General features: G+C 44.1%; 1 protein-coding gene and 1 long non-coding RNA gene across 4 annotated transcripts in view; one reads left to right on the forward strand and one right to left on the reverse strand.

Moving 5' to 3' along the window:
• Nucleotides 1-27,078, forward strand: part of LOC101167997 (sodium channel protein type 4 subunit alpha B) — a 256,928-nt gene that overhangs the window by 40,015 nt on the left and 189,835 nt on the right. For all 3 annotated transcript variants that reach the window (XM_020712432.2, XM_020712431.2, XM_020712433.2), the window contains exons 2-4: nucleotides 14,111-14,275; nucleotides 14,346-14,489; nucleotides 22,641-22,759. In XM_020712432.2, the coding sequence (XP_020568091.1) occupies nucleotides 14,153-14,275; nucleotides 14,346-14,489; nucleotides 22,641-22,759 (386 nt within the window). In that variant the 5' untranslated portion in view covers nucleotides 14,111-14,152. The remainder of the gene's footprint in view (nucleotides 1-14,110; nucleotides 14,276-14,345; nucleotides 14,490-22,640; nucleotides 22,760-27,078) is intronic.
• LOC110017250 lies at nucleotides 22,771-27,005 on the reverse strand. Its single transcript, XR_002292586.2, has 3 exons — nucleotides 25,295-27,005; nucleotides 24,723-24,931; nucleotides 22,771-23,551 (listed from the first exon to the last, which is right to left on the reverse strand). It is a non-coding gene; the product is annotated as an uncharacterized LOC110017250 (long non-coding RNA).

Consider the following 27,078-nt stretch of genomic DNA (forward strand, 5'->3'; position numbering starts at 1 on the left):
AGTTGGTTTGTTTAAGTGGAAATCTTCAATTAGGAAACAGGTTGTTTTGTTTTTAATAAAGGATCCGCTTTCCTTTCAATGTTTCACTGTGCCGCCATAACACGCCTTATCTGCACTTCAACCTTGACCAGAACATGAACTGATACCTCTCTGTAAGCGTGTGCTCATATATATGGGAGTGGCTTAGTGCATGTGTGTTTGTGTGTGTGTGTGTGTGTTGGAGAGGATCGTCAGCAGACAGCACTTCCTGAGACAACATAAACCAGAAACACCATCAAGAGAACTTCTTTTCAACCTTACAAAACACTCTCTGACTTTCAGCTAGATTTGAGGAAATTAAACATTCAGAGTGTAGTTTTGAGCTCGTCCTACAGGACGTTCACCCCATGTGTGCAGCATTTGTGCCTGTCAGTAAAGAGCCAGTACTCACACCTTACTAACAATTAGAGTGTGGCACAAATGCACTGTACAACAGGATCACTCATACATCATAAGTGTGTGTAACCTACATTATCCTTACAAATCCTTCACGATACACTTACCACACACACCACGATTGGTACGCTCCATTTCCATGACGTCCCTTGTGCTATCCTAGGAACTTTAACATTGGGAGTTGGGTCATCTAGACCCACTAGACAGTGCTCTGAACCTTTTTTCTTCAATGATTTGTGATCTTCACTGGTGTCCATGGATTACATGAAATCTTTCCACCTTTATCCACCTTTGTCATGGTAGGGAGAACACGTCAATGGAAGGGGGGGGGTCATCTGGACCCCATAAGATAGCACATGGGTTAAGGAGGCCGTACGAGCCTCGGGAGAACTGCAAGACACACTCTTTACATGCACTCCCTTTTAGATCCTCTCTACGAACCTTCACGGGTCTGGACAACCCAAAACCTGCAGTGCCCGAGCGGGCGTGAGCCTAAGGCTTAACGCTGTTAAATAAACTACAATGTAAACTTAGATGTAACATAGGATAAAAGCTAAGATGCTAATTAAAATTTAACATATGATATAAACTAGATTGCAAAAATAAGATTTAAGATAAGACATAAACTAAGAAGTAAGTTAAGACTAAGATATCCAGTACAGATCAAAAGTTTGGACACACCTTCTCTTTTGGTCTGTACTGTAATTTAACACATAAACTGTGATTTAAACCAAAAATTGAACATAGATGTTAAAAAAAAAAGCTGAGACTTTTGTTTTTTATTTTTATTTTTAAAAATTAGCTGAGTTTATGTGTTAAATTACAGTGACCAAGAAGTAAACAAAAAATTAGCATGTAAACTAAGATTAAAAAAAACCAAATGATATTAATTACAACAGAATGAAAGCTGGGACATAAACTGAAAAGGTCAATTTAAATTTTTTAGATGTAAATTAAAATATAAACATAGATGTAACGACAAATTAAAATTTAGAAGTACACTAAAAGTAAGTCAAGCACTAAGCTGGCATGTGGGTTAAAATGTAAGCTGTGTTGATATCTATAACATCAATAGCTGTGTTTTCATTGACTATGAAATTACGCTAATTGGATTTTCAATCAAAAACTGGCTTTTGCATTTGCAAACAAGAGTTTATGCGTTTAGAGAAGTTGGTTTTTGAGGACTGGACACAATGAGACATATGGAGGATGAGCATACTTTGCAAAACTGCAATGGAAACACTTTTTTCAAATGAATGAAGTCACGTGACCAACTGCCAGATGGCAATGCGCTTCTTGTTAGAAACTGGCGGTCGTGGACGCGGCACAGCGGGCGCCACAAGACGTCCCACAGCATCACACAGCTCATCAAAAGTTGAGCGTGTCATGCAGAATAGTTGGATCCACAGCTTCTCTGTTAAACACCATTTCCCAAAATGGCTCCTCCGTTGCCGCTCCCACGTGTGAGGAGCTCGCCGCTCCATATACGCCAACGTCTTTTTTGATAGTTGATGATGAGCGCTAGTGCCGTGGCAGAAATCTGAATGTATCTGTTGGAAATCATTGTTCACATCCGTCCCCATGTTATTGCACGTGAGTTGGTTTGTGTTTATTCACACACTTATGATTTAATTGAAACTATGTTTTTGCAAAATTGCATCTAGAATTTTGCTAAAGTTTTACATATGTGCGCAATGGAAGCGCAGCTACTGTTAATCAAGTGAAAAATCTGTCTCCTGGCAAATGTTGAAGTAAACTTAAATGTACACTTCTCTGATTGAATTTACGACAATAACAACCAGTCAGTGTAATTCCAGGTTGAAATCAGATCTCAGATTGAAAAAAACACATCGGTGATGTATTTTTTTTAGAAACTCATCACATGATCGATGGGGCTGAATATGCAGCCAAGGCTCCCTTCCTCCCTCAAAGATGACTCAGAAACAAGGCACAGGTAGAAACAACGGGGAAGGCTTGACGCTAACACAAAGAGAGCCACACACCGGCCTGTGAGGTGAAGTCATTGATGCCAGAGCGGGCCAGCCCAGAGGACTTGGCTCAGCCCCTGAGTCAGGTTGGCTCAATGTGGGAGAGCCGGTCTGGACCGTCTGCAGCTCGAGCAGCAACAAAGCACAAAGAAGCAACTACTGGCAGTCAGGGACAATCAGTCAGCCCTGCTGAGAAGCAGGAAAGCACCTTCAGCAGCAGAATGATCCAACTCTCTGTGACGGGCCGGACGCAGGGAGTTCAGAGCCAAACGTCTGAGGACAGGAAGAAAGGAAGGAGGAGAGCCTCGTCATAAAAACCTGCAAGATCACAAGCTCTGGGCTTTATGGAAGAGTGAAGAGTAACACTTTCAGAGAGGAGCAGAGACTAAAAGACAATTTGTCCTTAACAGTTGGGTCTTATCCAGTTTATGGCTCAATAAATCAGACAAACGCAGAGAGTTGGCTGAGGCTGGTTTGCACTCATCAGACAAAAAACTAATGGTAGTGTTTATAACTCAGCAGCTCGTGGAGTCTGATCCCACCTCCAATGAGTTTGTTCCTCACATCCCTGCCACCAATCAGCTGCGTCTACATTAGTTTGCTCTCAATTTTTTTATTTTTATTATTATTTTTTAACCTATTCAGTTTTTGTTAATTAAACGTTTTTTCATGTTTTATTCTGTTACACCAAAAAAAGGGATGTTTCACTTAAATTTGGTCAGGATGTGACCCAGGTCTGATTATGGTGCAGATAAGAGGCGACACGTGGCATTTAAAAACAGTTTTGTAAACCAAATCTGCAAGTCCCACCCTGATCATCTTTTCATCTATCTTCATAAGTGTTGGCCGTGGTCTTTTAATTCTGTTGGTCATTTTTAGAGAAAACCTAAAAACATGTGGTTTTCCAGGACATAGTTTCTGCAGAGCAGCAGGAGTTCATCAGGAACTCACCTCTGAGTTGTGGGCAGAACTGTTGGCAAGGAGCAATCCCCCCCCCCCCCCCATTCCCTTCCCTGTTGCTCTCTGTTTAAACTCTCTCCCACTAGCTTACAGCCCCTCACATCCCCAACCTAACATTACCGGAGCAACAATAACGGCAAGCAATACTGGAGCTGTCCAGCCGTACAGCTTAGATCCAGATTCCAGCTCAGACGTGGAAAACAAAGACGTTCATGGATCTATTTGTCTGACAGTGGATGATCAGAATGGAGCAGAGCAAGGAGCTGGTGACCCGCCCAGCACAATTTCTACGTTACAAATACAAACTATTTTTAAGGTCCTGATCCAAATGGTCCAACCATTTGGATAAAAAATACTTAGAAATACAATCTTATGATCACCGTAATCTTTTTTATATATGTCCTCCATCATTAAAAGAAATTCTACAAGTACATGTCAAAAACACCAAAACATAATTTTCATCAGAGTGGGTCTCTAAATGCATGAAAATGAAATGTTACTCTTTTTCACGTAGTTATGAAGACTCAAAATCATCGTTGAAAATTTAAGGGCCCCATGGACTGTTGGGAAGATGCTGATAGCTGCTCCTTCTTACGTCTGGTTTACTTTCACACACAGGGCGAAAGTGTGTTGATTCACTCAGGAGAGAACCAAAGGCAAAAGCAGAACAGACTTCCTGGAAAAATCACCGTTCCAACAGCTGCTCAGTGTGGGAACGGTTCTGACAAGACCAGAGAAGAAATAGGAAAAGTGGCTAGTCACTCATCCTCTGACCATCATGTAAAAAGAAGTAGCTTCTCACTAAACTACGGTCAGTCAGCAGACATTTGAACTTTTCACGATTCCTCTTCTTTCAGATTCACATCGTCAATTTTTTTTCTAGTGGTTAGACTTAGAGATCTGGTTGTGTCTTTGCGCTGTGGAAAGTTAATCTGCTGACACGCTGAAGCAAACTGCACCAAAGTTCCTCTGAAAATTAGCAGAATTTCTCAAGAGGATGAGATAGAGTAAAGGTGAGCAAGACATCTATCAGAGGAAACCAGCTCAGGCCAGGACCAAACCTGCCCGTGTGAATGAATGCAGCAGCTTTATTATTGAGAACGTCCTAAATGTTGACTTTCAATAATGCAGTCTAAAGACTTTGCTTTACAGCGTGCATTAAAACAGAAATGTCATCACATGTGGAGCTCTGCGCCTTCCCAAAAGGTCGCTTTGAAGTGTCTGTTGAGGTTTGAGTTCGTCATCCAGCAGGCAGCTTGGACGTGACGCCCAGAGGCGTCTGCATGTCAGGGTCACCCTCGATCTTCACCACCTCCTTCCCCATCCTGAAGCCAAACGGCCCCCGAGGCCCTCTGCCAGATCAGCTTGGCGCTCTGCCTGACGTCAGTGAATCATGTCCTTAGCTGGGCAGCGGCTGAGATCGCAGCAGGGCTGTGACAAAATGTGTTTTCTTCTCTCAGCCTAATTGAATTGAGGGTGCTGCATATTCACTGCTGCGGCTGCTGGACAGCAGTGTCCTTCTTTTGGTGGTGGTGGTGGTGTGTGTGTCTGTGTGTGTGTGTGTGTGTGGGGGGGGGGGGTTCTGAGCGTTTTGGCTCTCCATCACTACACAGTGACAGGCCACTCTGCTTTTACAGAAGAGCAGCAAGTGCTGATGGGATTGATCCTGACTAATGCCGATCAAGCGGCTGCGCAGCCCCCCATCGGCATCCTCCATGACACCATACGAGAGGACTGCAAAGTTGCAGCAGGAGAAGTTTCTGAGCTCTGCTCTGAGCTGCAGAAGTGAAGCTGCATGTTTGCGTCACGCTGCCCACTGTAGCATCGTCTCTTCATTGGGGTTATGGAGCTCCGGCTCTAAGGCTGAAGCAGCTTGATGCTGCTCAGAACCAGATGAAACTTCAGTTCCAGTGGAGTCTGCTTCACCGCTCTCTGCTGGAGTTTGCACGCTATGTTTACAAATCGACAAAATGTAAAATGAGCAGCACTAATGGAGAGCTTAGTGCACCATCATTCGCTCATTTACCAGTCAGTCACAGGTTGATCATCAGCAATCCTCTGAGCACTCCTGCAGGAGGAGAGCACGCCACTTTCATTAAGATGAGTTCACAACCACACCTCAGTGTCTGTATTTTTAACTTCCGTCTGGACACACACTCATGCACACGTAGGATGTACAACTGTACAGAAATAAGTATAGACAAAACCCAAACACATTCAAATGTTTACACCAATGCAACTGTCATACCTGTGTGAGCACAGAGGCAGACTAGGAACAGAAGTGTTTCAAGCATTCCTGTTCTGCTAATAAAGGTAGAGACATGTGTACTGCGATTCCCAAATAGTTTTTACAATATTGGGGGGAAAAAAACTAAAGTCCTGCAGCACCAGGTGCTGTTTTTTTGAAAACGTGCACAAAGGAAAATGTAGCTGCTAGTAGAAATGACAGCTTAAGAAACAGAAAAATTATTTCCATCTATTTCCTGTACCTTTGATCTAAATTTTGTCTGATCTCTTATGAATAGATTTTTTTATTTCTTAAATCAGACAGCTGTAGATCAATACAGACTATGAGTTTCTCCTTTTTTTTAAATTTTTGGATGCTGGTGTGCCACGGGATTTTTGTCAAGGTTAAAGTGTGCCATGGCTCAAAAAAGGTTGAAAAACACTGTCCTAGAAAACAACAGTTTTTAAAGTTTTGCTAAAAACGGCATAATTATTATTAAGAGACCACTGGAAATACTTTTACAATAGATGGGGAGATGATGCATTAGTTTTTTTTGTATTTTTTCTCTTTTGGCCTCTATTGTGATGGTGAACACTGAGGGCCTAATTGCAGGAAGTTTAGTTTTCATAAAAAGCTTTAATATTCAAACACTTGAAGCATGCTACCCAGGAAACCAATAAAGCATTCCGACACCAGTGACGTTGTGAAGGCTCCTTAACCCTTGTGTTATCTTAGATGACCCCCCCCATTACATTGACGTGTTCTCCCTACCATGATAAAGGTGGAAAGATTTCATGTAATCCATGGACACCAGTGAAGATCACAAATCATTGAAGAAAAAAGGTTCAGAACACTGTCTAGTGGGTCTAGATGACCCAAGTGCCAAGGATAGCACAAGGGTTAAATTCCTACAACACAAGTCACTCATAGAAAAACAGCTGCACAGCAGCCTGCAATAGCATACACCACATTGATTAGGAATTTTTAATTTAATTGTTTTAACTTATTGTGTTTTTGATCTTATTTTTAATTATTCTGGCAGTGATAAGTTCAGGTTTTGCATAAGTAAAGTTGAATAACTGTTATTTTGTTGTAGCTGTTGCTGATGTACCATAGCAGAGTTGGATTTCATACTGATGTCTACAGTTTACAAAATATATTTTATTAAGAATACTTAATCTCTGAGTGATGCAGGTATCACATACGTGACATGTTAACCACCTGTGCCAGTGCAATAATAATCAATACTATGATATGATTTAAATCATTTTTTCGGAACTATATTTTTGGCATTGCCAATTTTTGGTTATGCAGTTAGCGCACAGCTATCTTGAGTTTATTTGAAGTTTTGTGATGAGAAGACATTTACTTTAGATTCAGTCATTTACTCTTGAAGGTCCAGGATGTGATTGGACCTTTATGTGCATTTTTGAGTTTGCCTTTATGCTTTTAGTTTTAAAAACAGTTTACCCTACCCTGTGTTTTTGTTGTTGTGAAAAGTCACCTGTTGTTGATCATTGGACACAACCCCCAACAAAGTTAAATAGGATCTTTCACAAATTTAACTACCTTGGGAGTCTTTCAGGCAAGCAGCTCAAGCAGTGCGTTTACCTGGTTACTCCTCCCTGTGGGCGTTTCCATCTAATCAACTCACCTGTTCAGCGTCCTATTTAAGTCCAGGTGCGGTCCAATCCTCTTCTTTCATTTCTGTGAGCTCTGCGTTCGTCACCCCACCCTCCTCCCCGGCTTCCACCTTTGACCTCTGTTAGGGGTACCGGTAGTTTAAAACCCAAAGTTTTCTTTGGAGATCTTTGGTTTTTGGATCTAAGCGGAGCCTTATGCCAAACTAAAAGAAATATGGAATAAATCTTCTTTACTGCATGAGTTGTCTGACTGAAAAACTTTTGTTGCTGTTTTTTAAAATAGGTTTTAGATATTGTCCTCCCAAAAACACTTATTTACGGCTGGACTCACATGAACACATCTCACGCATGTTCACATTTTGGGAAACAACAAAGTTAAACATTTTGGGAATCATAAAGGATATGCATGAAGATGCAGGAATAATCCAGCTGTTTAGGTAACGATTTATACTAACTGAAGGATCCCACAGAAATGATCCGTCTCTTTCCAAAGAGCAGTTGCTGTACAGCAGCACACAGGGACACGTCAGTTTTTGTTCTCGTCATCATCAGTGTTGATAGATACTTTAATCACTTCCTAGTCTGAGGAACACCCCAGAGCTGAGTCTCCGTCTCCACCATGACGTTTTTGTGTGTCACAGCTGGATCTGCTCATCTCACAGTTCACATCAAGCACACAAAATGTCTCAAAACTCTTGAATACCTCTTCAGACTTGTTCATCCCACAAAATCTATTTGAAGTGGCGCCAACGACCAGGGAAAGAAAATGTATTGATTGGTTGATGTGATGTCTTTTTTGTTCAACAGGATAAATGGTGATTCCATCGTCTGCAACGTAGAAAAATAATAAAGTAAATGATTTATTGGAAGTGAAAACAGACAGTCAGCGCATCACTAAATGGTCAGAAATGCTCTAGAAAACCGGTCCTGTGATTTGGTCTCTGTGGTTGAAAATGGCAAAAAATTACTAATTGGACCTCTTTTTAATCTTTTTTACTGTAAAAGATATTTTGGGTGAAAGTTAGGCTGCTTGGATGTCATTTTACTAAAAAAAATAATTTCCTTTAATTTACTTTAAAGGCAATATTTAAAGGAATATTTTTTTAAATCATTTTCATTTTTAGGTCCATTTATATTTAGATTTTCATTTGTTTCTGTGGTTGGTTTCCAAAAAAGAAAAGTCATCTTCTGACATGTTATGGAGTCAAACGGTCTGACGAAATGTGTGTTTTGTGTTCAGGAAATGTTTTATGCTGGTCAATAAAGATTCTAGTGTGGGTCACATTCATGTTTATATTACAGGACAGTTGATGGGAAAATGGGAGATGAAATATGTTAGAAATTAATCAGAGCTGTTTAACGGCTGTGGGTTCGCATGGATTTTATGGACTGTTTCATTGGGACTTGGCGTGTGTTTGCATGTTTGCCCTCACAGAGAAAAGCGCTGACCTGCTTTATTTTCATATTTCATTTTGTTTCCATTGATTGAAAACACAGAATAGTGATTTGAGTGTTTTTGAACAAAGCCCATTGAGACGATTGTTGGGCTATACAAATAAAATTTGATTGAATTTAATTGAATTGAAGCAAAAAGACACAATTGTCAGACTGTGCTTTGGAGTTGCTAATGCTGCAGACTGTACCAAACTCACCGCCATAATATCTCAAGTCTCAAGTAAACTGTCAAGTCTACTGATGCCAGGGCCGTCTGAACCATACAAACGGTCTGGTTTGGGTGCTGTGAACGCACCATTCCATGCTGGGACATGATTGGGTGAACCGTGCAGAGGTCCGCGTAAAGCCATGTCAAACAGCCGCCACATACAATTCCGCCGATAGCTCATGTATGACATTTAGGTCTTTCGTGATGCATGAGTGATATACGACTCTGTTCACCGTTCGTTGATGTGCACAGATGTCGGTCGAGGGTTTCGGCCAACAGGTCATTACATGAATTTGGTTTGGGCTGTTCAAATTTTTCGGTTGGTTGCAGTTCTCTGTGCAATATAGATCTGGTGTGATGGCTAATTGTGGTCAAGTACTGATTCTCTAAAGATCTGATGTTGGGAGAAATGAAAAAAGAATTCAAGGATAAAAGCTACGCTTTACTCTACATGGCAGACCTTAGTGGAAAATGTGAAATACTTCCAGGTCTAAAAGACTTCCTTTCTCTATGTGCTCACAAGACCTCTTGTTTTCTTTTTTTTGCAAGGGATAATCCCCTCCAAAGTGTGCATTTTAGAAATTTACACTTGCCGTAGAAGTCTGAACCGGTTGCTGTCCGTTCATTTCTGAAAATGGAATCTTAAAAGGACATTGTCCCACCTATAACATGGTCACTTACAAGAGAAAACAGATTTCTGTCAATTTTTTAGTTCTTTATTCTTGTTATTCTTTTTTGAGATTAGATTGCTTTTTCACAAAAAGCAGACCATTTGATACGTGGTGTGGCGCGTTGTCATAGTAACGGCTGAGCCGGCAGAGGCAAAGGAAAGCGATATATCTATGCTGATCGTTACGATAGGTTAAACAAAGCATTAATTCACCTCTAACCGCATGTTTTTGTCCAGATGATGAAGCTAAATTTTAAAGAAGCCGGCGCAATGATACAGAACATTTCTGCTATGTGACCGGAACTTCTTTTTTAGGCGTGCAGTATCACTTTTTAATCCACACCCAGCACCCAATCAAAATCAATAATTCACTTGGACAATGGTACAACAGTGGATGATCAACCAGTGAAGAGAATGCACGCTGCCACCTACTGTTGTGTGGTAAAACATCGGTGCACCAACCGGCATCTTTAAGGACAGTCTGAGCACTGGATCCTGGATCCATCCTTTAAAAAAAACAAAAAAAATGTCAGTGTTTGTAACACGTTTAGGTATATACATATAAAAGATGGCTGATGAGGTAGGACATAATAATTGTGGAGGATATGTATGATTTTCATTTGGGGGGAGCCAGTTTAGCTCGTGCTGGTTTGCGGCGCCTTCCGTCCGTGAAACCCGGGCTCAACTCCAGGCTGCTCCCTGTTCCCTTCTCTACCTCTGCCGGTTCCAAGCCCGGTATGAGAAGGTTGCGTCAGGAAGGGCATCCGGCGTAAAACATTGCCAAGTTTACCATGCGACTTGTTCGCTGTGGCGACCCCTGATGGGAGAAGCCGAAAGTGGAAGAAGATGTATGATTTTCATTTCTGATTGACTGACCTCAAATGGATCCAGAACATCTTCATCCAAACTTCCAGCAGTGAGACTCAGACAGAAATTCCTGCTACTGAACAGTGAAGTTTTCCAGATTCTTGGATTTCTTCCAGATCATCAAGTGGAAATGAAATCTGTGTCCAAACAAACAAGTAAACTAGAATGAATATCAAATCCATTCACATTTTAGTTTCCTAAAGTTCACCACAGTTGTTTTTCCACATCCAAAGAATCCAAAGGGAACATTGTTAGAACATTCTAGACACTGGATGGTCACATGACTTCATTCAAAGTCTGTCCACACATTGGACTGGAATGATGGACAGATCTGTTTTAATGACATCACGTGTGTTGTCCGCTGATGCACTTGGTGGTTTTTATATTATAGTAAAATAAGCCTACCATTCGAAATGGTATTTTCCAAGATGGATTTGTTCAATTTATTTTATTTTAAAACTGTCTTTTTAAATGGTACAAGTTGATTTGATTCGAGTAACATCTTGCCTCAGACAGATCGATCTGGTTGGATTGTAGGACTAGAAAGCGATTCAATTTTTTATCGTTAAAGTACTAGTTTTATGGAGGTCACAATTCCAAAAAGGGGAGAGGCGTTATGTTGAAATCCACATGGCCACTGATGCAACACTGTTCCAGATAAGACTTCTTCTGTGAAGAAGAAAACAAGCTGAAACAGAAGATGTGCAGATCTGAGAGTCTGCAGACTCATTTAATGCATTTGTCTGTTGTTTGGCCTGGAGCTGAACAAAGCAGTTTGGTGCTGATTACTGTGTGCGCGATGACATACTTCTAAGTGACTCTCAGGTGGTGATTTCCGTTAGTTCCAGAAAGATATTTCCTCGATTTTGTCTTTGAAATCAACAAATAAAAGAGCATAAATGTTCTCAGGTGTCAAAGAATCATTTTAAACCCCTTTATTGGCGTGTGTCTGCAGACAACAGTCAGTTTAGAGGGAACTGTCAAATGTTTTACTATTGAGAACTATTGAGAATGTAAAAACTGTTGTAATCCCTGTGATTTATTTTGTAGACGTACACACTGTAATGACTGTCATTTTGAGCCAACTGAAGAGTTGCCTAAAAAAGCAGCCTGAAATGTGACGGACATGCTGAAGTCAACTTTGTTCAACGCCATAACATATAAAAGATGGCTGATGAGGTAGGACAAAATAATTGTGGAGTCTACCTCATTGACTGTACATGAGAACTGGACTGAGTGACCCCTCCCCCCTGATGTTCCCAACATCAGGGGGGAGGGGTACATTGACGCCATTGAGTTGAATTCAGAAGTAAGCCATTTTTCGTTTGATGATGTCACACTTAACACTTACTCAGTCCAGTTCTCACATACAGTCAATGTTCCATCCATGGGTACATCTATCTGCCAATCATAGCAACACAGCAGCCCTAATACTGCACACATTTCAGCTCTAATTCCCCTGCAGGAGCAGCCGTCGGTCTGTGGCATCATCCTCAGTCAATACCACTGTTCCTGTGCTTTTTTCTTTCTGTCCGACTGATTGAAACCAGACCTTCCATTTGTCATGTGACTCATGCCCCTACCTCTTTAAGCAGCAAGCAACATGACTATTCAGAACCGCTGGTGAAGGACTCCATTTGCAGGAGACCATGCCTGTGGCAGAACTCAATGGTTGAGTAAATAAACTTGCACATGACAAAACCATTGAAAAAAAGGGATCAAAAACAGAGAACCGGAACAGCAGAGACTCATAAATGCTGAGATAAAAACAGCTTTGAATTGTTAACTTAAACTGTGTGATGGGGAAAAAAATGAAATAGAACTTAATTACAACAAAACAAAACAAAAAAATCCCATGAAAAGCTAACTTGAGTGCTCAGTTCTCACAAGGACAGATTTTCTTTGAAGACACATTGCGGACTTTACATTAGAAAAACTATAACTTCCTTCAAACACTCTAAAGCAAAAAGCAATGGGGATATTTTTTATTTATAAGCTTGATACCTTTCTTTGTCACAACTTTGTTGTGTGTTCATCTGGACTAAACAAGCAGCTCATCAGCAGAGATTGTACAGCAGGTCTTTGTGTGTGTGTGTGTGTGTGTGTGTGTGGGGGGGGGGGGGGTTGTTTATGTAGAATTACAGGTTTCTATGACACACACACACCCCCACACACACACTCACACACACTAAACTCCTCGTAATCATGTTGTCACTCTCTCTAACCGTGACTTCATACTCGATCATCCCATTTCTGACAGTTATGAGACTTGTGAGATCACACGTTACAGGACATCCCATAATAGCTAACCACACTCAGACAGTTAGCATAAGTCTGTGTGCCCTGAGGACGCGGACTGACACAGCAGCATCTCCGCGCTGATGAATGTGAAGTTTGGAGGAGACGGAGCTCCATCCGGCTGCAGAGCTTCTCAGGCTGATTGCTGCTGTTTCTGACTGAGCAGCGCTTAATGAGAAGCTGAGTGAAGCCATGAAAGTCCAGGGTGGCGAGCCCCTGCCTCAGAGGACGCAATCATTCTGCGAGCGGAGAAGCAGTTTAACCGCAGCTCCATCATGACACTTTAAACACTCGAATCAAACCCTCCCCACGGCATGACTCACGGTGGAGGAGGAGTGCACTCAACAGGTTGTTTGAACAGGCGGATTCTGCGTACAGACCCGGCTGGTTTTCATCCTGTCACGCTCTTATTGAACTTGACCAATCCAAAACATGACGACCAGCACGGAAGAATTCTTTTATTTGAAGGAAACCATTCCTTCCATTTTAAAGTAATCTAAACAAAATGATCCTAAAAGTCCCACTTCAATGAAAAATCTGTTTTTGGTGCTTTTATCGTCTTCTTGTGGCGTTTTTCTCATGGTGGAGGACACGAATAAGGAAAATTAAGCTTCAAACTGCATTTCTGAGTATTTCTTTATTACTTTGAATCATGATCAGACAAAAAAAAACATCGTTTGAAATGTTGTTGAATGTCGTACAATCGAGAGGAGGCTCTCTCCCCGCTCTGCTCCATTCTGATGCATTGCAGACATAAGATCCCTGAACATCTTTTTTTTTCTCGTCTGAGCTGGAATCTGGATCTAAACTGTACGGCGGGATAGCGACGATATTGTTCGCTGTTTTGGTTGCTTGTCAGACAGACACAGGACATGCTGGAAATGCTGTGTCTCACATAGAAGCCTGTCTGGAAACTCTTTAGCAGGTGTTTTTGCAACACATGCGGTTAGTTTTTTTGATTCTGTCATTGTACCCACCATTAATGAATGAGAAAGGTTTGTTTTCCACACTGCTTTGGTTTGCCATGCGTGGCTGATTGCATCTTGAAAAGAGAGGAGATGTGGTCATGGACTTAATGAAGGAACTACACACCAGAAAAGCATGTTTACAACCCTGAAACTCCTGCTCTGCTGTCAGAAATGCAGCAGTTTTAGGAGAAAGTGTTCCTGTAGAAGTTCTTGTCTCAGATTTGTTGGCTTCATCAGTGCTGCTAAAGACTGTTCGCAGCAGCCGTGCTGTTGAAGGGCATTCGGAGTGAGGCTCAATCAACGGGAGACTCAATTATGACACAAAAACTGTTGGAAAACAGCGGAAAGTTGAAGGGAGGAGTGATTAAAGGCGTCTCCTCTGTGTCTGCAGCTGGTATACCGGGCCAGTCAGCAGCAGGATCAGGATGAGAAGATGGCTGGCTGTGTGTTTCCAATGGGACCAGAGAGCTTTCAGCGCTTCACGCCGGACTCCCTGGCGGCCATCGAGCAGCGCATCGCCCAGGAGGAGGCCCGACGCAAAAAACATTACCAGGAGGTACGTGCACAGCCTCCTCAGCCTGTTCCACAGAGGCGCTGCGTCATGCTCTGGATGCTTGTGTGCACAGGACCTGGGCGATGTGGAGCTCCCCAGACCCCGGCCTGACCTGGAGGCGGGGAAACAGCTGCCACGCATCTTCGCTGACATCCCTCCTCATCTGTTGGGCGTTCCCCTGGAAGACATCGACCCGTTCTACTTCAAAGACAAGAGGGTAGGTCTGCGCTCACGGGAGGTTTCAAAGATTAGACATCAACCACACATACACACTGAAACGGACACAAACACACAGACACACACTGTGCCAATGCGTACATAACAGTTCACTGTAGTAGAGTGTTTTTTGATATCGTGGGTTCTGATAGACTTTTAAGTCCTTGAATTGGTTTGAGGTTTTACCCCAAAGATCCAGAGCAGAGAATTTGTGGGACATTTCAGGTGTTTGTTCACCATCTTCAGGAAGTATGCCGCTGCAGTGCCTTCTTCACCCTTTAACATCAGATCTTCAGCTTAAGTGTTGACATTATTTTGACTTCTGAAACTTCAACCGTTTACGCAATTAATGGAACTCTAGCCGATTCCGACGAAGAAAAAAACAGCACAGCGCTGATGTGCAACACTTTACGTTAATAATGTCTTGGCTATTGGTGCACAGGCGACATAAAAAGACACTTTTCTCTGCATCCGAATCAACTGATTCACTGTTTTTGGGTAAACGGTCCAAGAGTTACGGCATGTCAAATATTGTGGGTTCCAGTGTTAAAGAGCATGTTGATGCTGTTAGTACATGACAGGTCCTCTGAGTTTTCGGTTCCTGTAACACTGGAAATCATCTCTACAGGAATATACAGTGGGATGAGGGAGTCTTATTTATTTTCTTTTTTTACAAAAAGTAATTGTTGGATTTTTGTTTCTTATCGGTGTTGAGAAAAACGATTGTTTCTGCATCAAACTGTCCGCCCCCACGCCCCCTCCCTTCATGCAGAATTGTTCCCACTTTTTAGCATGAGTGTTCATGCTATGGTGACTCTGGAGCTACCCTTGGACAAAATGACTTGGTCTTGGTTTCGTGGTCTGGGTGGGGTTACATCCCATCTAAACAGCTGTCCCACTGTCTGGCAGGATGCCTTCAACACCATTGATTCATGACTACAATAAGGTCAAAGTTAGTATGCTAAAGGCAGGGCTGCCCAATGGTGGACTCTCATACAGTATATGATGCTTTAAGGGATTTCTTGAGAGTTACTGGGCTTTTCACAGGGGCAACAAAGGCAGTGTGGAGTAACCACTGAGTCTAATGGTGCTGTGTAACAGTTGTGCTATCCTAGGCACCTTAACATTGGGAGTTGGGTCATCTACACCCACTAGACAGTGCGCTGAGCTTTTTTCTTCAATGATTTGTGATCTTCACTGGTGTCCATGAAATCTTTCCACCTTTATCCACCTTTGTCATGGTAGGAATAACACGTCAAAGTAAGGGGGGGGGGGTCATCTAAGATAGCACAAGGGTTAAAGGAATAGTGTCAGGTAAGGCTTTTATCTTATTTAAAAAATGCAGGGATTTCATGAATGAGTGCTTTCGTTTCTAAAACAGTCATCAATCCTGAATGTAAAAGTTGGTTGGTTACTTAGAATGGTGAAAACTGTTCAGAAGAAATGCTTCGCCGGTCGATGTTCATCCTCTCTCTTCCTCTCACTCATGGTGCAGAAAGAATTAAAAAAAAACAAGACAACATATCACAGTAAAACAGCTACAACTCAACATATTTAGACAAAACCCACACTTAAACCCAAACACAGGCAAAGGGAATGGTATCCCACAATCCCTTGCGGTGCCGATCGAACAGCAGCACCAAAGTTACACCTACTTTATTGAATTAATTTGAATGAAAGCATAATAAATGTCTGATACCTGTGTTATTTTTTTTTTTTTTTTTTTTTTTTTTTTTTTTAACTTGTCCTGTCCAACAGCTAGGCAAACAGATGAGAGCTGAGGGCCTCTTGTGTTGGACATATTTTATTCTAACAAGAGGGGTTATTCATCTTCAGACAAACCAAAGGTATGTCTGAATAAACCCCTTTTGTAATTGAGGCCAAACTTTATTAATTTCAATCATGTTTGAAAATCTTTGGTGTTGGACCGGACGGAAAAGGAAAGAGGGGAACAAGAGAGAGGGACGTTAGAGAGAGGGGGGGGTAGGAGGGTGATAATAGGAGGGGAAGGGGGGTAAGACCATGAAGCAGCATAGAGCAGGCAGGTTTACTGGTTGTTTATCGTTACGGTACGGTTCAAATGTAGTACAAAAAGGGCGGGGCCTGTTCACACACACTCAAATATTATCAACACACCTGCTAGCCGCAGAAATGTCCACATGTCAACATGCACACAAAACAGATAGTGTTCACGAACGCATACTTATGCCTTTAAACCAACTAGTGTGAAATCTTTCATTCATTCAATCATGCAAACTATTAGTGCAAAGGTGAGCTAACACCTGTGCTCAGGTGAGTGTTTATGTTCTTCTAAAATGGATGGTGGAATGTGAAAAGAAGGAGGAGGAGCGCCCAGCCACCCCTACACCCATACCCCCGCCGCAGCAGCAGCGGCAGCCGGAAATCCCCCAGCGCCACACGGGAACAGGCAGGGAACAACCGCCCCCCGGGCGACCAAGACCGCCACCCAGGCCAGGGCCAGCAGGACCGCCGCGAGGCCCCCAGAGCCAGAGAGCAGGGAGGCGCAGAGGGAAAGAGAGCGCCGCCCCAGCCCAGCCAGGAAAGCAGCCCCCCGCCGCGCCGGAAGAGCCCAACGCAGGGCCCCACCGGAGAGGGACGCCCACAGCCCCAGACGAGCACCACCACCCAGGAGTTCCGGGCATCCCCCCGCCCCGACCCCAGGTACGAGCCAGGACCCCCCAAGGGAGACCCGCTCCGCACTCCAGGCAGCCACCCACCCGGCCCACGGTTGGTCCAGGTAGGAGCAAGGCAGGGGCCCGCCGCCCCCGCCCAGGAGGGGGGAACCCCGGGGAAAAAAGGGCGGCCCATAAGGGATGTTATAAATATGGCCCGACCAGGCTCGGCCATGTTGGAAGTTTGGCGGGGCCCAGCGCCCAGGGGCAAGGACCAGGACCCACCCCCCAGGGACACGAACACCCCCGGCTCAGGTGTAATATGAACCCCCCCACCGTGCGGAGAGAGCACCGCCGGGCCCAGGGAGCCGGCACCCAAGGGACACGGCCGCCATCGCCAAGGGGCCCACACCCCCCACCAGGGACGGGGTAGGGGACAGATGGACCCAGGTCCCACCTTCCTTGTAAAATGTGTGTGCGTGTATGGGTGTTTGAGAGGGTGTTTGTGTGCATGTGTGTGTGTTTATGTTTGAATGTATATATTGAAGGGGGAGGGGTGTGTGTACTAAGGGGGGTGCAGTTAAAATTGGCGAGTAGGGCACTAAGGGGACATCTCCTGATTACTCACAGTGATGTCCCCTCACCCTCCACACCAAGGGGCCCTAAATGTCTAAGGTGCGGTTAAAATTGGCGGGTAGGGTGCCAGGAGGACATCTGCTGCTTGCTGGCAGTGATGTCCAAGCACCCCCCCTACCAAGGACCCTACGTGTCTAAGGTGCAAATAAAACCGAAAGAGGGGGGGCCCACTCCATACGGCAACCATAGGAGGGGGGCCACTCCCAAGTAGCCCCCCCCCAAGGCGCATCGCAGGCTAAACCCCCCACCCCCTCACCCTAATATGAGGTTATATAAGGAAGGGGGTAAGTTGGGGACAGCTGGTAGACTGTCCCCCGGTGGTCAAACAGCCGTCCCCCAGCCCACCCCCAGCAAAAGGGGCCAGGGCCACCCAGCCCAGGGGCCCACCCCCGGAGGCGCCGACACCCCAGGCCCGGCACCACCCACCCCACACAGAGAGAGAGGAGCCAGAAAGCGTCGCCCCCCCCCGGAGCAAGCCCAGGCCCCCACCCCCAGACGCCGGCCCTAGAAGAGCTCTGGTCAGGCCTCGACGGGACCGAGGAGGCCAACCGGCCGAGGTAACCACTGATTGCCTCAGCGGAGACCCCGACCCGCTAGCCCCCCCGACCCGTACTAATAATGGGCCCCCCCTCCCCCCCAGAACGCCCCCCCACAGGACAGGGCCGACAAGCCCCCCACCCCACCCCACCCCAGACCCCGCAGCCGAAGCGGGTGACACCCAGAGCGACCGGGGGCCCCGAGAGGGTTGTCCCGTCCCGTCCCAGAGCCAGGGAAGGGCCGATCCCAGCCCCAGGTGCAGATGGGCAGCCCATCCGGCGCCGCTGGGCCCCCCCCACCCGAGCAGGGCCCCCCGCCAACCCCCCCCAGCACAGGCAAAGGGACCACCCCCCCAAGCCAAGCCAGACCACCACCCCACCCCCCCACCACGCACCCCCACACCCAAGCCCAGAGGACCACGCAGCGCCCCAGCCCGCCCCACCCAGGCACCGGACCCGACCCCCCGACCAACGGAGCCCCCCACCGCCCCCGCCAGGCACCGGAAGCCCCGACCCCCACCCCAAACCACGGCAGAAGGGCAAGGAGCAGCGACGAGCAGGCCCTCCACCCCCTAAGTCATGGAGTCAACCACAGGAGACCAGAGAGACTGAATTCTTTCAAAGTTACTTGAGCTTTGGGCTGACATTTTTTCCAAGCTGATATGATCAAACAGCAGATTTCTGTGTTGACTTATGTTTATATTTTTCTTGTTTTTCCAATTTATTAAAATAGTTTTTTTGGCAATACAAAGAGTTATGAAAATGATAGATGCTAATCCTTCTTCTATATCGATGGCACTCATGTCACCAAGCACACAAAGTGACGGTGAGGCAGTGATTGAAACCTTAAGCCAGACTGATAAATCGGCACATACCTGCTGCCAGAGAGCCCTGACAGGAGTGCAGAACCACAGTGCGTGCATGTTATTTTTTAGTTTGACTGAACTAAAAAATGATTTATCTTAACTGTAACAAATAATTAAGTTAGATCAAAGTAAAAAAGTTTATTTTTCCAACATCCATACGTGGTCTTATCACCCTCTCATGGTGGAAAAAGTATTATCTGAGCTTCTTCATCCACTAAATCATCTTCAAATGGACACACCATGCTGCTTCACCTCTTTGAAAACAAACTAACCTTCAACTAAACCTGCTCCAGACCAGGTTATGTTCAGACCATGAGTTGCTATGGCAACTTGACATACCCTGAAACATACCTCTATTTCTGGAACCGAAAACTGAGGTTATCAACTTCCTCAAACTTACCGTGGGAGCTAGCATAACCTGCTTTTTGGAATACCCCCCTGCCAATCAAAGAAATACATGCCAAAGCACACAAAAATATAAGCTTTAAAACTATTGACACCCCTGATTACAACCCCCCCCCCACCCTTCTCACAGTTTTCCTGAAAAGAAATCAAAGCTACATGAAAATGGGTTTGACACTAGACTGTTTATCTGTTTACGTTTGTTGTCAAATCTGATTTCTTTATAAAGAAATCAAAGGAAAAAGCTGCTCCTTTCTGATACCAGCATCTAGTGGTCATTTCAGGAACTGCATCGTTTAATATATCAGTTTTTCTTCATATTTAGTAATAGAAGCTGGGCTTAGTCCCCACAAAAGGGAGCAAAGAGATGCTCTTTACCCTGCTGTGTTCAACTAGTCAGAACCTAGAGTCATCTGATCCAATCAGCACCAAGCAGGCAGAGAAAACCCTAAAACAATGGTAGATGTGAAGGATCAGTGCAGGCCGGCTCTGCTTTAAGGTGATCCATTCGGTTAGTGGACAGTCAGATGAAAATGGAAACAGAACTATCTTGTTCTTTTGGGAAATTACTTGAGTGGTGTTAAAGTTTGAGAGTTCTCATCTCCAAAGTCAGTATTGTAATCAGATAATGGTGTGTAACCTGAAATAAATCACTGCAAATCTAATCCAAAGGTTTTCACGCAGACAGGATTAGAAACTCCATTGAATCTTAGGGAGCCAATCTGCTCCCAGACTCCCAAGACCTCATTAATTGTTAAAGCGGCCTTGAAAGCAGACTGTTAACCTTGGCCTCGCCCAGGGTAAGTGTTTAGGGTTATCCACCTTCCCTTTGGGATTAATAAAGTTTTTCTCTGGCTTTTGCTTGTTGCCCACTTAGAGGGAAAGTGGAGAGTCATTTGTTCTTGTTTTCTTCTGTCAGCTTTGGTTTCTGAACCAGGACCAGAACTACAGAATATCCATTTTTATGAAAGCGTAAAACAATTGTTTGTTCTGATCAGTCTGATACATTACAACAGCCTCAAAGAACGAAAACAAACCATGAAACTGAAGCAAAAGACTTGATGGAAGCTGAAAGGAAGCTCCAAGGAAAGGATGAACTACCCTTTTCTAGCAAAAATGATGAATCCTGATGCTGGCAATGCCTGTCAGATGACAGCTGAGTCAGCGCTCGTCATGATTTGAGAAACATGTTTAGAAAACAATAGATGTGGGACCAACAAATCAAACAAATGCAGCCATTTTTCCTGGCATGAAGCTCTTTCTGGACAAGCTGCTATTCTTTAAATAGTGGTGCCTCATAAACGTAAATGCTTAGATCAGACGGAATACTTCAAAATAAAGCTCCATCTTTACACTACAGAGTCAACAAAGTAAAATGACAGTGATAGATTAATTTTAAGGATAAAAATCAAACTTGATACATGTGATTTTGTAATGCAGCTTTGTTTACTTCTGTTTTATAAATGTGGAGCGTTAGGTCACGTGGTTTCTGAGGGAAAAAGGAGAAATCTGTTTATGTGTTTACATGCACAGCAGGAGTCTGGTTTCCACACATCCAACATGTCACTGGTTTCATTTGGTTCCTTTGATCCATGTCGGCTCAGCGTGATCGCCACATAACCTTTGGTTACCTCAGGGGGAAGGATGGGGCAACACAGTCAGTGAGGTGGTCCTGGAGGTGACCATTCAATGATCACCTGTCAATCAAATGGACACACATCTGTTTGATCAGTTTCCCAAAGTTAATCCCCAGTACAGTTGTCATCAAATAAAATACACAAAATGCACAAAGGAAAAAAAGTTTTTATAAAAAAAATGCAAGTGTTTCTGCCACCAGTCCTAGAGGAATCTGGACCTTTAGCAAACAGCACACAGGCTAGAGTGTGATGTGTCGCCACGACTTTAAACGACCGTGCCTGTAAATCACAGAAGATACATGTTTGTGTTGTTCAGGCCATTGCTCGTTTAATCTGAACTGAGCATGCCCAGTGCCTGCAGATGAATCCTCTCTGTTAGACCGACAATGCACAGGAGCGCTCTCTATTGACACAGAGTCATATAAATGTGAAAATTAAACAAAAAGAGTTTTTCACAATTCAGTGCAGATATTTTCCCCCCAACACTTATACTACCTTATTTACAGCCTGCTCTTTCAACTATTTTCATAATTTTTTTAATTTAATATAAAAAAGGAAGTATGCAGGACAAACACTTGTTGGAACCCATCCCATGAGGTTCTTGTAAAACTAAAGATTTATCAATCAGCCCTGTGGTTTAAAAAGTAAGCCTGCAAACATGTCTTCAAGATATAAAATAAATCAATGAAGTGTATATTGTAAATGTTGACTTCTTACTAGGGCAGTATGGTGTCACAGTGGTTAGCACTCTTGTCTCACAGTGAGAAGGCTCCGGTTCTAATCCCAGGTTATTTCTTTTGGAGTTTGCACATGTGGGATTTCTCCAGGACCTCAGTTTCCTTCCAAAGTCCAAAAACATTCTTCATAGGTTGATTGGGATCTCTAATCTCTGCCCCGTTTAGGATGTACCCAAACAGTAGCTGGGATAGACTCCAGCAGCCCCATAACCCTGAAAGGGATTCAGCAGGCTCTGAAGATGGGTGAATGGGTGTTTACCTATTCAGCGTTTTTCTACCTTGATTGCGGTCCATAGTGCTTTAACAGCCACTAGACACCCTTTCACCCAAACACACACTGATGACAGTGCTGCTGCAGGGACCAGCCCGCCAGGAGCAATGTAGGGGTCGTTGTCTTTTTCAAGGACATTTTGACACATGGATAGGGAAGCTGGGAACTTAACCTGCAACCTTCTTGTCAGGGGTTGACTGCTCAACCTCTGACCCTGTTCAGTCATTTGATCAAAGAAACATATAAAGCGTCCGAAATATGTCAGCAAAAGGATTTAATTATTTAATTTCCCTCTTGATAGAAAACATTGCATGGAAATGATCTCATACATAGTTTCATGTACTAAAGTGAAACATCTCAGACCTGGAAAAAAACAGTTGATGTGTGTCTGCTCGTGTAACTTGGATGTTTTTGTGTCTGTGGTTTTCTTTCAGACTTTCATAGTCCTGAACAAGGGGAAGGCCATCTTTCGTTTCAGTGCCACGTCAGCCCTCTACATCTTCAGCCCCTTCCACCCCATCCGCAGACTGGCCATCAAGATCCTGGTCCATTCATATCCTTACGCCCAAAGCTTTGCACAAGTCGTGCATGAGGAAGGTGATCAGGCATCTTAAAGGTTTGACCTGCTGCAGGGCAGCCGTCAAAAAAAAAAGTGCACCGTCCCGCTGCCCTCATTGAGTTTTTAGGTTTCTGTTTTGACTTCAAACCAGACGTCAGCTTTTCTGTCAGTGTCCGCCAAATGTTTGAAGATGACACGAATACAGACACTAATGTTGGATAAAACGCTATCCCCCTAACGTGTGCTGGTAGTTTATTCCATTAAGAGCTGGTCCTAACCAACCATGACTGCAAACCACAACCCAGAACCAAATATACTTGAATGTACCTGGATTTGAAGGAAAGTAAATACATCCAAATTCACAAACACTGAAGAAAATCAAATGCCACCAGGACCTCGTTTCTCACGCGGTCTTCTGTTAAAGGTTGTTGATTGTTTATTAAATTATTATTTGAATGATTCTTCAACTCCAAAAGAGCCAAAAGTTCCTTTTTTAACTCTCAATCAAGCTAAAATAAGAAGGGATATATTCTTTTGTTCTACTTTACAATAAAAAGGCAAAAAAAAGCACACATTTTTCGATTTGGTTTTAAAATACAAATTTCAAAGAATGTTTTACTGGATGATTTGTGTTTTTTCTGGCGTTACGCCTGAGTGTTTCTCTCCGATTATCAGTGGGTTCGATGGACTCCTGCTTGCTGTTTGTTGAGACATGTTTGCTCTTTAGCACATGTTTTCACTGCCATAAAAATGCATCCAGTTAAACAGCCGTTTCCTCTTTTGTACCTAAAACACAGAAAATGTGAAAATTTTATTTAAAGGAGACAAGACTTTGCAAGATAGACACTGAAACAAGTCAAGATCAGAAAAAAGAAACCACTGATAGACATCCAGTTTCATAAAAAGAATACACGTCTTTCTTTGATAACAGCCTGTATTTAATGATGATGTTGTTTACCTAAAAAGCTGATTTGAATAAAAAAAAGACAAAATAATTTTGAAATGGATTTAGTGAAAAACAACAGAGGAGCTGGCGGTAATGGCTCACATTTATCAAAATACATTATCTTGAGATGGCAAGCCCACGCAGCTTGCGTCATCGCACACTTTCTCAACCCTCCAGCGCTGGCTGGATGGCTGCTGTGTGGCTGCTCCAGACGGGCAGAGAGCCCCGTCAGGAGCTTTTCCTGGATCCACAGCTGGATGGAGTCCAGGTGCACAGTCAGGACTGATGCTGCTTTCAGCAGACACGCGATCCTTTCTCTGAGCCAGACATCATCTTGATCTGCTCGCTGAGCCATAAACGCCAACAGTAAATATCATCTGCGCAGACCGACCTGCACTCAGAGCTCCCTCTGACCTCTGACCTGCAGCCTTCTGCCATGTCTGTGGGGAAAACAAATGTGACGGCGGCTCGCTGAGGATGTAAACGGCTCAGAAATGTTGCGGCATTCACACCGTTCATTGTTTTCCCATGAAAGAGTCCAAAGGTGTGTTTGGAAGGCTTTTCCTGGCCTTAAACCTGTCCAAGTTCCTGAACACAGAGATGCTCCTGCGATCAGTCAGATGTGGAGGACAAATATTCAGGGTTGTGCCAACCTCCTGTTTTTCATCTTATATCAATGTTTATTAGAATTATTGGTAATTTTCACGTGAGCTTTGTTTTAATACATTTCTTTTTAAGAAACTAATTCTACCTTCTGGGGCTGCAGAGTACTGCAGTGGTTAGTGCCATCATTTCACAGCAAGAAGGTCCTGGTTCAAATCCCAAGTGGGACCTTTCTGTGTGGAGTTTGCATGTTCTCCTTGTGCTTGTGTGGATTTTCTCCAGACACTCCAGCTTCCTCCCATAATCCAAAAACATGCTTCATAGGTTAATTGATCACTCTAAAGTGCCTTTAGGTGTGAGTGTGACTGAGTGTGTGGTTGTGCAACTGACATCCAGGTTGTACCTCACCTTTGCCCTAGAGTAGCCAGGTTAGGGTCTTGGATGTCTAGATGGATTCCACCTTCTGACTTGATTCTGCAGAATTTCTGTCTCCTTCTGGTGACTTTGATTAGCAGACATTTCAAAGTTTTTCTTGATTCCTGCTGTGTGTCTGTGAAGATTATCAGTCATCCATGTCGTTCTCTGTTCTTCAGGACAGCTGAACTTTAAAGGTTGGCCTACAAGACATTTAAGTATCTACTTTAGTTCTAACTGCTGAAAGAAGAGATCCCACCAGTAAGAGCAAAAAGATCTTGATCAGCCATCTCGAAATTAAGAGAACAGCATCCTCAACAAAAAACCACTTCAGTCTATACCCAGCAGATGCCATAACATGTATTAACTTTTGAAAATACACATGGAAAGTCCTTCTGAGAGCAGCACTAACTCAGTCAACTACAATGTGGCCAAACACCTCCAGAACCTCTTAGTCTATTGGAAGGAACCACATCCACAAACCCCAGGACTCTCAGCAAAGTGAAGCAACATGAGATGGACCCATATGATGAAATGATCACCTTTAATTAGACGTCTCTTTTTACCTGTGTTCCCTCCATAAGAGGGCGAGGACAAGACTAGGGATAGGCCCCACGTTGCCTGAAAGAACATTTGAAACCTTCTGGACATCTGTTTGATCCTTGGTTGAGGGGAACCTCTCCAGGTGTCAGGATTTGGCTTTGTCTCCTCCTACAGGTCCTCCTCTGGTAATCACAGTTATTGCCTTCACCTGTGCTTACCTGGATTTAAGCCTTGTGCCTTCTATGGATCTGTGACATCACAGAATCTGAACTTAGTAAAAAAACGGACCCCTCCTATCTGGTACCTGCAGAGTTGTTGGTGTTAAACTTTAGTACTTGCTAATTCAAAACTGGGGAGGAAATTCTGACTCCGCCCCTAAACCAGGTGGTTCCATCTTTTGCTTGTAAAGGTTGAAACTTTTTAAAGTTGATCAAAACTTCCAGGAAGATTTTTCTTAATGCATGGCGGCCGGTCATCGACGCCGGCGTGCGCCTTCAGCTCCAGGCGCCAGACCTACATGTCAGATATGACTTCACACCCAAAATCTACCCTCCCCCCACCATCAACTCCCCCTTTATCCTCACCTCACACTCAGCTATTTTTACTGGAGTAGGCGGCTGCTGGTGTTGAGAGATGTCGAGCCGTGGGACATGCTGCTGTTGTCACGGTGATGAGTGGGTGAAGAGGTCGGTGGAGGAGGCGCGGCGCTGCTTCTGTGGGTGGATGGGCGGTGGGGTTTGAGTGAAGTGTGTGTTACAGTGAGAGGAAGTGCAGCAACCAGGAGTTGTGGCTCTGAAGTAGAGCTGCAGTTAGTGCTTGAGAAGTGTTTGTGGGAGACCAAGTGTGTTCTGGACCTCTGCCCGACCACGGTGGCGCCGCTGTGACAGGCTGTGGTGTGAGAGGGACTCGCACACGCACAAACTGTTTGGACTGTTCAATGCAAACATTGTGTGTTTTATCGCTCAGGTGATAAAAAGCTCATGAGGAAGCACGCCATGTTCTCTCACGGGGTTCTGCCCCTGCTGGAGCGCTCGTCCCACGAGACTCCTGGGACGCCATTCTGCATGGCAGGGTTGTGATGGGACTCATGTAAGTTTACCTTTGTGCGTCTGGCTCCTGCTCAAATTTCAAAATAAAAGCCAACTATAAGATTAGACTAGTTTTGAAGAAAAATCAAAAAACGAAGTGCTAGAAAGATGCAAAATGAAAGTGAGGTAAACTATAGATAGAAATATGGATCCCATCATGGATGTGGGAGGTTTAATGATATTACAGCTATGGTGGCCTGGGAGGTCCATAACAGCAAGACTCTCATTACAGGGTAATTAGCTTCTGGCTGTGTATTGGCAGCAGTGGGGGGGTCATTTGTGTTGTTTGTAACAGGTAACTGTATTATCTCCACTGTGCTCCAACACTTTTACAGCCAGCACTCAATCAACAATTAGGCTCAAAGAAGTTTCAGCTGGAGTTTGGGCCGCTCTCTGGCTGGCAGTAAGTTCCTTCTCCCAAATTACAATAATTATGATTCATTTATAGCCAGGATTGACAGCTGAGCGAGCTTTCACTGCGTCTCCCACCTCATCTCCTGCAGCCTGCTGAACACGACAGGTGAAGGGGATATTTAACCTGTGCCGCTGCCGCCTGACAGTTTGGAAAGTTACCGCTCCCCATTAGGAGATGATTAGAGTGGGCCCCTTCTACATGGCTGCTGCTAATGGCATATTAATTTGCTGAGCTGAATGTGGCAGGCAGAGGAAGGCAACACTCGCATGCTAACTCTCCTTCTGACACACTTGATTTTTATTCA

This window comes from Oryzias latipes, chromosome 20, assembly GCF_002234675.1.
Source record: "Oryzias latipes chromosome 20, ASM223467v1".
Classification (NCBI taxonomy): domain Eukaryota; kingdom Metazoa; phylum Chordata; class Actinopteri; order Beloniformes; family Adrianichthyidae; genus Oryzias; species Oryzias latipes.